This window comes from Peromyscus eremicus, chromosome 14 (genome assembly GCF_949786415.1).
Source record: "Peromyscus eremicus chromosome 14, PerEre_H2_v1, whole genome shotgun sequence".
Classification (NCBI taxonomy): domain Eukaryota; kingdom Metazoa; phylum Chordata; class Mammalia; order Rodentia; family Cricetidae; genus Peromyscus; species Peromyscus eremicus.
Genome location: NC_081430.1, coordinates 35,482,012 through 35,494,072, shown reverse-complemented (window position 1 = coordinate 35,494,072; position 12,061 = coordinate 35,482,012). Strand labels below are relative to the sequence as shown.

The window sequence follows — 12,061 nt, the reverse complement described above, 5'->3', positions numbered from 1 at the left end:
GCAAGTAGTAACCATATTATGACATAATTATACTGATATTAAAATTAGAATAATTTGGCATTATATCCTTGCTTTGTTTTGCTTATTTTTTTTTCCTGTGGGAAGTTTTTATAAATAAATACAAAATGTGTGAAGGATGCTTTCATATTCAAAGAAAATAAAACATGGTATTGCTAAATAGAAAACACTCCAAAGAAAGCCATAAACTATGATCATAAGAATAAGAAAAAAAAATCCCAGAATATCTACTTTCCCCTGGGACATATAGTCTGTTAGTTGTTACTCCTAATCACTGAGCTGAAACAACATCTGATGCTCTGGCTTAAGATACGATATCGTAATGCTGTCACTAAGTTCTTAATAACAATTTTGATGATTTCCCAATATTTCTCCTAATTTCTATAGACTTAAGGGGGAAAAAAAACCTTTATTTCTTAAGTGCCAACTAAGATAAATATAAATGCTCTGTCTTGTCTGCACGTGCTTTGTAATGGATGTATAGACTTAGATGACATTTGCCTAACAAAGGATCTATTTTCTAAATTAAATAGTTATTTTGTTAGACTCGTCAACATATGGAATGGTGAGTTATAATTGACTTTAAGGCATAAGTGTAGTTATTTCAGCTACATTTTTCTTATGCTAACATTTTCCAAATTGAAGTTATTATCAAATTACCACTTCATTTTGTAGCATAGAAATGCAATAGATTGTGTAATTTTGACTATTGTGAACAGAAACAAATTAATTGTTTTGCTTCTGTTTTGTGTATTAAGATTTTCCTATCTTTTAAAAACAAAACCACTCTCGTAATGAAGTCACAAATAAAATTTTTGGACATTTATACTAAGGTAGTCAGTCAGGTGAACTTCTACCCTGTCTCACAGTACATGTTTCTCGGTGAAATTTTATACAGTTAGAAGAGCAAAGCCATGGCACTTTGCTTAAGGTTATACTTTCACTGTCAATTATATTTTAATACATTTAGCTGCCATACAAATAGAAAAACCTATGACAGAGTTGAAAAACAGATAGTTTTATATATTCTTCCATAACTCACATCTCATTTTGTCTGCATTCTGTCCTTCTTGTTTAATATTACCCCTTCTTGGTTTCCTATACCAATAGTTACAGCTGTAGATAGACACACGATGGATAGGTAGATAGATAGATAGATAGATAGATAGATAGATAGATAGATAGAAAAATACATATACACATAGAGGATAGATAGGAGGCCAGTATCTTCAAATAATACTGTGGTTTTTTTTCTCCAGTTCTAGAAATTCTCCAGGGTGCTGCAAATTCCACAAGATGGATAATTTGATAGAACTAAGCATGCAACCACTGTGGCATCACACAGATTATATCGATGCCCTTTATCTTCTCTGAAGTAAATTGACACTGCCAGGAGCAGACATGTCTCACGTCATGAAAAGCCTTAGGTCTTTAAACATATTAAATCACCTGGGCCATCCATTTTCATTGGTGTCTGGTCCCTTGCTCTGAAAATACATAAACTTTTAAAGGTAACATACATACATATATGCATTAATATAAGTATAGATTGTGCATTGTACATAAGTCAGCCAAAGATGATATCTTTTGTTTTATGTTTGAGCAGATAAAATATACATCATGTGTCTTGTAGTTCTTTTAGGTTTATTTTTGTATGTCTACAGTCAGAATTTCAAGGGGTCTTCTTTGATCAAACATGATTTTCTTTAACCTAGAATAAATCCACAGCCTCTCATTTCCACAGGAAATGAAAACATAATCTCTACCCCAAAGTAACACATCTTCTGACTTAAATTTTGAAGTCAAGATAACTTTAAAACATATAGGTTGGTCGAATCTAGCAGTTTTATAATCCAGTGTTTCCTATCAGTCAAAAAATTCAAAGACAATACAATAACATACAGGATCTAGACTCTGTGTATTTTCCATCTTTATGTGGTTTATTTCTTTTATATTACTTTACTCCCTTTTTAAAGCCTTTATTATTTTAAATATATATTTAACATATAACATACACATACACATACACACACATATTGTTTTTTTTGTTTTTTTTAAATAGGGTCTCTCTGTGTAACAGCCCTAGCTGTCCTGCAACTAGCTCTGTAGCCCAGGCTGACCTCAGACTCACAGAGATCCACCTACCCATGGTGATATATTGTGTTCTCTAATAAAATTTGCCTGAAGATCAGGGAACAGAACAAGCCACTATATTAAACATAGAGGCCAGGCAGTGGTGGCACATGCCTTCGATCCTAGCATTTGGGAGGCAGAAATCCATCTGGATCTCTGTGAGTTCAAGGCCACCTTGACTCAGTCTAGGAGAGAAACAGAGCCAGGCAGTGGTGGCACACAACTTTAATCCCAGTACTTGGGAGTCACATGCCTTCAATCCTACTACTTAGGATCTCACACCTTTAATCTCAGTATTTGGGAAGCACACAGGCCATTAATCCCAGGGAAGGAAGTGATGGCTGAGCAGAGAAAGGTATATAAACCATGAGGAGACAGGAACTGAAGTCTTTTCAGCTAGAGAACTTTTGGGTGAGGACTCAGAGACATTCAGTCAGAGGATTCTTGGAGTTGTCGAGGTGAAACATGGCAGTGGCTGGTTCCTTTGTCTCTCTTATCTTTCAGCATTTACCACAATATCTGGCTGCAGGTTTTTTATTAAAAGATCTATTAAGATTCAAGCAACACCTACCTCTGTTTCCCAAGCGCTGGAATTAAAGGTGTGCACCACCACCACCTGGCATTAGAACTATATTTTTAAATGTAAGACTGTATATACTCTCTCCCAAGCCTACGCATGTTTTCAAACATATTGTGACATGTGTAGAGGCTCTTTTTATTTGAATCTGTCCTTACTTTGCATCTGTAACCTTTCCTGTCTGTATAAGCAAAATATATTGCTGTGTAACTTAAATCATGGCATGCTGGCACCTGCCCCCCCCAACCCTTGGTTCCCTGAGAGTTAATCTTATGGCGGAGGTAATTTATTGCCAGCTCTGAAAACCATGTTTACCAGCCCAACTCTAGGAAGTTTTTAGGTCCATACCAACACCAAGTAGCATGCCCCCCACTGCTCATAAACACCATTTAAGTGTTTGGTAGCAGGACCTCTTGAAAGAGCCGCCCGTTTTTGTCAAAAGCACAGAGCCAAGAAGTTGTCTCTTAAAGGAGTTGTGTCTCTTCACTGCCAGCAAACAGCCCACCCGAGAAAATACAGCTACTAAGAAGCCATGCTTAACTTTGCTCTTGTGTGTCTAGAATCCCTCTTTAAGCTGTCAGGTTTTACATGGAAATTCCATATGCAGACAGGGGTTTCTCTCCTGCCTGCCAGTTCCCAAATAACCACTCAGAGGGTTAATATTACTTATAAATGCTCAGCCAATAGCTCAGACTTATTACTAACTGACTCTTATATTTAAGTTAACCCAGATTGCTTATCTATGCTTTGCCATGTGGCTCATGGCTTGTTAGCTCATTTTCTACACATCCTGCTTCCTCATTGGCTGGCTGGTATCTCTTCTGACTCTGCCCTTCCTCCTCCCAGGGTCTTCAGCATCTGGCTCTCCCACCTATACTTTATGTCTGGCTACCGCCAGTCAGCTTTTTGTTAACCAATGAGAGCAATAAAAATTCATAGTGTACAGAAGGATTATTCCACAGTAAACAGTGACTTTATGAAAACAGAGATTTCAATTTTAATAAAGACTAACTTATTATTTATTCTATAGAACATGCCTTTGATATAATAGCCAGAAGCCATCACAATGAACCAGTCTATCTACTTATTCTCATATGATATTTTCTAAAAATTGTTTAGCTATAGATTTTGAAATTGTATACTTTGTATCTGAACCTAAAGTCTGTAACCTGGCAAATGTGTGAGGTGCTTGAGAATATACATACATGAAGAAGAGATTGTCTTCAGATGTCAGGCAGAGAAGCAAACCATGAAGAGATGGTAATGGAATCTGGGTCAGATTGACTTTATCGACCTGGATCAAGATTTCTAAAGAGTCTGATGTTAGGTGGTTTACTCCCAACATATTTAAGCCCAGTATAATTTGAAAAATGTTTCCTGGTGTAATACAATCTCCATTGCACAAGGAAGCATAATTACATTGACACATGATTCAGGGTACATGTCATTTCTTCCAAGAAAATGGGTTCTGGAGAGATGCTGCCTGGACTAGCTCGAGGGTCTAAGGTCTGACCTGATATCAGTCACATGGATAGGGTAGAGATCATTTGGACTATCAGCCGTCTCTGGTCCTGATTGTGGGAGCTTTGGGGAACCTCTGGCTATAAGGATCATTTAGACTACAAGCCTCTGGTCTTGGTTGTAAAAGCTTGATAAGTCCTGGACCAACACCTAATGCAGATTATCAGGCTGTTTATCTCAGCTTTTTATATGGAATAGCAGGTTCTTCATGTTTCCCATTGGAAAGACAATCCTGTGTGCTAAACCTTCCTGGTTTCTCTAGAGATCTGTAGGCATAAGGACCTTCTTACCATGCTCCCAACACTTACTTAAGAGAATTCTCTTTACCTATTTAAACGAGAGATCATGATGATATTTCACAAAGTTGTTGTTGGGACTAAATAAATATAATGTGAAATGTGCAAACATACTAATATAGAAACTAACCACAAAACATTATAATTTTATTTTTCTTCTACCTTCAGCTAGAAAGATCCTACAAACTTACTGATAATTATTTAAAACAGAATGTCCCTACTCCCTTTAAACCAAGAAAAGAACAGATAACAGATGGTTTGTTGGGAAAGTCTTTTGTTTTTAAGAATTAACTCTAGTGTAGGTCTGTTTAGTCGTGAACATTAATACCTAAGTCATTAGTACTGTTTCCTGTTTCTACATTGAAGTGCTCCATGTGATAACCATTCTCTTCTCTAAAGTGTTAAGTGACTAAAGACAGTCCAACACATGTTCAGTCTCCATCACACACCCCATTAAAAGTTTCAAGAATAGGTTCCATTAATATTATCAATATTGTTTTAAAGATTTTTGTGATTCTTTATTGGATAAAATTATTTTTTGGTAACTAATACAGAGTTGAACAGAATCACCTCATTTTATTTTCATGCCTTTTTAAGGTTTAAATGCTCTCATCATGTAATATGTAAAAACATGAAAGCTTCATGGTTTTGCACATTGCCCTTGGGCAGGAGTCATGCTAATCTATGTATCATTTGAATTTTAGTATATGTGCTGCTGAAGAGAGCACAAGATTTTCATGAGTCTTTAAATAGATTATTTTTTATAAAATCAAAGTACATGTTTCTTTCATCCCTGGGACACATCTAAAATTGGCAATTGTTGTCCAGAAGTCATTTCAAAAGTTGATTATTTATGCGGTATCAGAAGAACTTGCAAAATAGTTTCTGATCCCTCTGTTAAGTCATAAAAGCTAATAGAGACTTTTCCCTATAGTATTCTACATCCTCAGAAATTGGACCACTTATATGCATTTGACCATTAGCACTGACTTCCATTCTGAACACTTGGCCAGACATCTTGAGCCAGTAATTACATAAAGAAAAATTTCTGAACTCAGAACTGCGTATTTAATGCTTTTATTACAGTTAAATTCTTAACGGTTTTCAAAAGTTATACTTTTACCTTTATATACATACACTGGTATATGAAAAATACATACATTCATATGCACAGAGTGATGCACAAATTACAAGTTGATTCTGGTTTGAAATCCTTCACCAACATTTGTTTTCTTTAACCTTTAAGCTTTGCCCCATTGGTTTTATGCTTCCCTGAGGATTTTCTGTTTCTCAGTTGGTATTGGTGTGATTGGGTCAACTTCTATTCATGGTCCTCTTTGAGTGAAATAATTAAACCATAACAAATTGGTATCTCTTTTCAAAATAGCAAAGCACAAATTACAATGGAGAGAAACATTCTGAAATAAAATTGCTTTGCTTGATCCCTTATTCTGCCATTTTTAGATGAGTAATATTTCTTAACTCTTCTGTGCTTTAGGCTCTTCTAAAAAATGTGTTACTGTCTGTCATAAGAGCATAATCTTTGTGAGTATCTATCTTAATACCTAGGATTAAGTGAATACTCTATGGCAGCAAATGTAGTTTATTTTAAGAGCATTTAGAATGACTTTGAAATAGACACTAATGTGAATGGATATACCTTGTATACTTTTAAACATCATTTTGGCTCAACTGAAAAAAACATGAGTAACTTATTTACTTATCTTAAGTAACCCTACTTTTGGCATTGCATACACTTACATAATTTTGTAAAGTATTTTTACCTATAATTTCATTAGTATTAAATATTTTTAATAAATATACCGAAGAACTCAGTGCAGCATGAAAAACTGGTTCTGTTCAGTTAACTGGACATTTTTAGCACCTTCAGTTTCTTTCATGTTTGGTGTCTTCTCACCATACATTTCATCATAACCACAGAGGTTGAGCCTTCTAACTAGGTGTACCAAAGAATGAAATGCGCAGCTCATTAATATCTAGTATGCTGAAAGGTTAGCCTTTCATGAAGAGTTTCCACAGACAGATTTCATGGGACTATAGTGAGTGAACTTCCAGTTTCTACTGGCTTCCTGAGATTAAAAACATCCTGGAATCCAAGTCCCTCCTGGCAGCCTTTTAAATAGAAGTAACGATCACAGCAATTTAGGGATGCTTTCCAACTCAGTCTGTTAGACTTTATAAAATCATACTGTATTTGAAAAATTTTAAAACAAATTACTAGATATCCTTACAAGCCATTAATAGACTACCCTGGGTGATTTATGTGAGAAAAATGACACTCACATATAGAGATGGTACCAGAAAGTCACGATTTGAAATAATCTAAGATGCCAGATAGATAAAAGTATATTCAAAGTAGCCATTCATAAAAATAAGTATGTGTTTTAGGATATATCCCTGCTAGATAACCTTAATTACCTTATTACTTTAAAATGAATTTTTAACATGAAACATTTAACTACAAACACTTCATTTTTTTTTACAAATACAACTTGAGAGTGACTATGTATTTCCTTAACTTGTTTGTGTTTGATTTCCATATTATCAACCGGTCTCTGAGTTTAACCTCCACTTCAGTGGTGATATCTTTGGTTTTATAAGTACTTCCAGCTTCTGGGTTTCTGAAATGTTACATTCTAACAAAATCCTCCTCAGGGCTCTAAGTTTCTGCCTCCAGGTCCTGATGATTTAATATGCTGGCTGAATTCCTTCATAAATTTCCTACTGAATTCTTTTATTTCCAAACTCTGCTTGGTTTATCAGTTACGCTGTGCCTTCCCCGTGTATTTAGTCCTGTCCTTTCAGACCACTGAACTCAATATCCATTCTCAGTATCAAACTACAGAGTTATTGATGTTTTCTCATTGTTTAAGACAAGATCTCACTAGATACCTTTGGCTGGCCTGAAACTCACCATGTAGCTCAGACTGATCTCCAAATTTCAACAATCCTCATGACTTTACCTCTAGACTGCTGGGATTATCAGTGTGCACCCCCACACCTGGCTCAAACTACAGAATGTGTGTGTGTGTGTGTGTGTGTGTGTGTGTGTGTGTGTGTGTGTGTTGCATGCACATGTACAGCCCAGAGCAGCACATTGGGTGTCTTCTTATGTCACCCTGTCTTACTGCCTTTAAGCACTCTGACTGAAACTAAAGTTTACTAATTTCAGCTAACTGGATGATGAGTTAGCTCTTGGGATTGGCTTATATCTGCCTCATATAGCTGGAGTGTGAGGCAAGCAAAGTGTTTGTGTTGGTACTAGATATTTGGACTCAGGCCCTCATACTTGTTGGTCACAATCTCTTGCCTACTGAGCCAGCCATCCCCCTCTCCAGCTACTACATTTTTAATGATAAAAGATTTATGTGTTTCATGGAGTTCTTACTACATAAGACATAAATGTGATATCAAGGAGATTAAAAGAAGCACACTTCTTTATAGTTAGATCTGAAAATGATCATAGACATGGGATTATAAAGTCACAAAATCTAAAAGATTAAAAAGGTCAGCTATTGACAGCAGAACAATGACTCAAAAGAATATATTAGGAAGAAAAAACAGCCCGTTTTCAACATATATATTGACATATAATTTTATTTTTTTGATAGGGTTTTGTCTGGTTTTGGTATCAGCATAATATTGGCTTCATAATAACATTTTGGAAATGTTCCTTCATTTTCTATTTTATTGAATAATTTGAGGAATTTTGATGTATGCTATCCTTTGAAAATCTGATAGAATTCTGAACTGAATCCATCTGGCCCTGGGTTTTTTATTTGTTTGTTTTATTTTTTGTTGGGAGATTTTTAATTACTTCTATCTCATTGAATGACAGGGTCTCTTGAAAGTATTTATTTCATCTTGATTTAGCTTACCCTTAGCCAAGGAACTATTGGCAATTGATACGTGCAGGAATGAGGAGAGTGAGTTTTCTTTTAAGAATGTAGCTCCTGGTAAGTTAATCATGCTACAGGAGAAGACCACACATCCAAGAATATATATGGTCAGCATCAATTAGACTTGATGGATGTTAAAACAACAACATCAACGACAACAACAACAAAATAACCACAAATTTGGGTAGGTAGGAAAGTGGGGGTGGTAGATACAGTAAGAGTTGGAGGATGGGTTGCATGTGATCAAAACAGTTACAAAATTCTCAAAGAAGGAATACATTTTTTAATTAGGAAAAATTAAAAAAGAAAGAAAGGTCAGAGCCAATGGTCTGTTCGCAAAAGGGCTTGCTTGACACGTATTATAGAAAGAAAACTTGGTTGAGAAAGTGGACAGATAATCAGGGGAATCAAGAAAATGCACCCAGTAAGGATACAATGTGAGGCTTCTCCTTGGGTAGGTGTTCCTGACCTCAAAATAACAAGGAAAGGCCATAAAGGAAGGATGCTGGTCCTCTAGAAGGCCATCGCACAGACTGGTTAGTGTTCTGTGTACCACATAATGGTTGAGGAGTAGAGACTGAGGGAAGTGTGTGTGTAAGATCCTCATATATTTTTGGTAGAATCTATAAAAACAAGTTTCCTTTATAATCATAGACATTGATCCTAGGCGAAAAGGTTATCACTAGTTCTCTCTACTGTTTAACTCTTCATTTACATGCCCCCAATCTATAGCCTATAATATATTGGCATCATGCATATTTACTTTCACATACTATATTGGAACTAATTTATCCAAAACTAGATATTTTCGCATAGATGAGTCTTTATTTCTTATTGTGATTGGACATTTTATTATTTCTGTTATTTAAAACATGCAGCCCTTGGATCTGAAGAGACAGCTCAGAGATTAAGAGCACTTGTTGCTCTTAAAAAGAACATGGATTCAATATCTAACACCCACATGGTGGTTCACAACCATCTGTAACCAACAACTCATGTGGTGCAGATACATTTATGTAGGCAAAACACTCACAACATATAATAAAATGAATAAATCTAACTCATTTTTTAAAAAAATGTAACCCTTTAATTTGTCTAACATACATATTTGGAATCTTCACAAATCATTTATTATTTTTATATATTCCTCTTTAGTAGTTATTTAACTCCATCCCCATGAGTGATTATACTCAACAGAAAAACCAACTTTGCATTTTACTTGACTGCTTATGCACAATCTAAGCTGTCCCTACAACATGAAACCTCCTCATCTTTTAAGAATTTATTTTAAAGACAGATTTCAAGTAGCCTAAGCTGGCCTTGAACTGACCTTTCTGCCTTAGCCTTCCATGTTCTGAGATTTCAAGGTGTGCTTTTATGCCATGATCTTATGGTTTTTAGAGTCATATGTTCCCTTGGCTCTATATTCTACAAATATTCTACAAAGCCTTTCCAGTTGAAACAAATGAGAAATGTTTCCTAAGTCCTATTGAGAACATCAAAATGCTTGTTAGAATACACTTCAGTGAATTTGTAGGATAGTAGTCAAAGCAGCTGCATTTTCATTGAGTACCTTCGCTAACTTGGATAAATATGAGGTCTGGTTGTTGATATCCCTGAGCAGTGGGTAAAGGACTTAAAATCTAGAGTATTCATGAGGAAAAGTCTCCACTGTAGACCCTTGTAGACCCTTCCCCAAGTGGGTAGAATTCAAGGTGAGAGCAAAGATAAGTGAACATAGTGTTTATACTTTGACTCTCAATAGAAGGCAAGAAAATGGCCATTTTTAAACTATAATGTTTAAGATGCAGAAATCTAGACATTCATATCACAGCCTCTATCATTTAATAGTTCAAATAGACATGCAGCCATGAGCATTGCATAATTGTAGGTGTTGCTGCTAATACTTGCTTATGGATATGAGTTGTCTCTGCAGGGAAAAAAAAAACCAAGATGAGTTTAAGTTTCAAAGTGTAGTAAAAGAATCAACACTTAACGAGTGATAGAAACACAATGAACTCTAAAGGAAAAGCAGCAGGAAGCAGGAATGTAGTCCCCAACCTCTTCACTATCAGGCAGGATAAAATAGTGACTTTGTTTAGGGACATTGATAATAGGTCTGACCATGCTAGTCAGTATAGTAGCTGTGCACAAGAATTGCAAAGAATGTTTATAGATTAAATCTAAATTATCAAATTTAAAACACCATGAACATATTTAGCAGATTAAGCAGAGTTACAAAAAAATTAACAAACTGTGTTTCCTCAGATGAATTTATTAATAATAACACACAGAAAAAAACCACAAATGAACAGAAAGACTTTGGAAAAATAGTTTTAAAAATGTGTAAGATATAGGAGAAAATATAATCAAGTAAGGACTTAAAGAAGACAAAAGAAGTTTTGTTTGAAGAGCTGATGATGAGAACTCTCCAAAATATCATAGATGAAAGACTAATATAAATCAACAGCTATAAGCCCAACAAATTGAAACCCACAACTAAAGAGAAGCTCATACCTATAAACATTATATGGAACCACAGACATCAAAGACAAAGAGATGTTGAAAGGAGCTGGTGGAAGAAAAAGTAGCTAAAAATGGAAGGCTTTGAAATCAATTTTCTGCAGGATGCATGGCCATCCAAAGATAGTGGAAGTGTGTGTTAACAAGCAGAAAACACTGCCGATCTGTAAAACTGTATGCCTTGGAAAACAATTTTAATATGAAAATATGTCTTTGCATATCAAGATCATAGAGATAAGAAAAGATGTGGTGGTAAGTTCAGAATAGTGACTAGGGATACAAAGAAAAGGATCACAGGTAGCAAGGTTTCATATTAGTATGCAGCCATTGTGTAATAGAATTTTAAAAGCAAAGGAGAATTAAAATTCATAAGTCCATAACATATGTCAGGACAAAAGTTAAAGAAGGAAAAAGTTTTCAAATTTAGCCTTTTTTCTAGATCCATGGTAATAAAATCAAAATTATATATATATATATGTATATGTATATATATATATATATATATATATATATATATATATATATATATATATATATATATGGGCAACTCCCAACTGGCAGCAAGAAAGGGTTTGGATAATTCTATAATCCAACAATCAAAAAAGAATGCAATCAAAAAAAAATCAAAACTTGAAAAAAAACACAAAATGAGAACAAACAATTTTATCTAAATACAAATGAATGAAATGCTAAGTACTTGGTGGAAGGGGGTTGTCAGGCTCTCTGGAAATGACAGAGGATAGGCACTGGCTTATCAGAAGAGGTGCTCAGGAAATGTGAGGATACTGAAGCTTAAGAATAAAAACTTCCAAAACTGTGAAATGCAAATGCCAGTAAATGAATGCATGAGTAGCTACAATAGTATATAAAATACACTCTTAAAAGCTAAACCTTAGAGATAAAGATGAGTTTACAGTAATAAAACTTGAACTCATGAAATTTAAATATTCTTGATAGTATAATTGAGAAAGATAAAGCAAAAATAAGAAAGTTACAAGGAAAAAATTTAAAACTATGAAAGCCGTTTAGATAATGATAATACTAGTCGAAGTTAACCCAACTAACATAAGCAG

At 34.9% G+C, this 12,061-nt stretch overlaps 1 protein-coding gene and 1 non-coding gene across 2 annotated transcripts in view; one reads left to right on the top strand and one right to left on the bottom strand.

The window, feature by feature from the left end:
- Nucleotides 1–12,061, top strand: part of Mdga2 (MAM domain containing glycosylphosphatidylinositol anchor 2) — a 656,085-nt gene that overhangs the window by 530,367 nt on the left and 113,657 nt on the right. The window contains exon 5 of the mRNA XM_059279883.1: nucleotides 4,714–4,801. Coding sequence (XP_059135866.1) covers nucleotides 4,714–4,801 — 88 coding nt within the window. The remainder of the gene's footprint in view (nucleotides 1–4,713; nucleotides 4,802–12,061) is intronic.
- Nucleotides 5,170–5,273, bottom strand: LOC131924716 (U6 spliceosomal RNA). Its single transcript, XR_009383015.1, has one exon. It is a non-coding gene; the product is annotated as a U6 spliceosomal RNA (small nuclear RNA).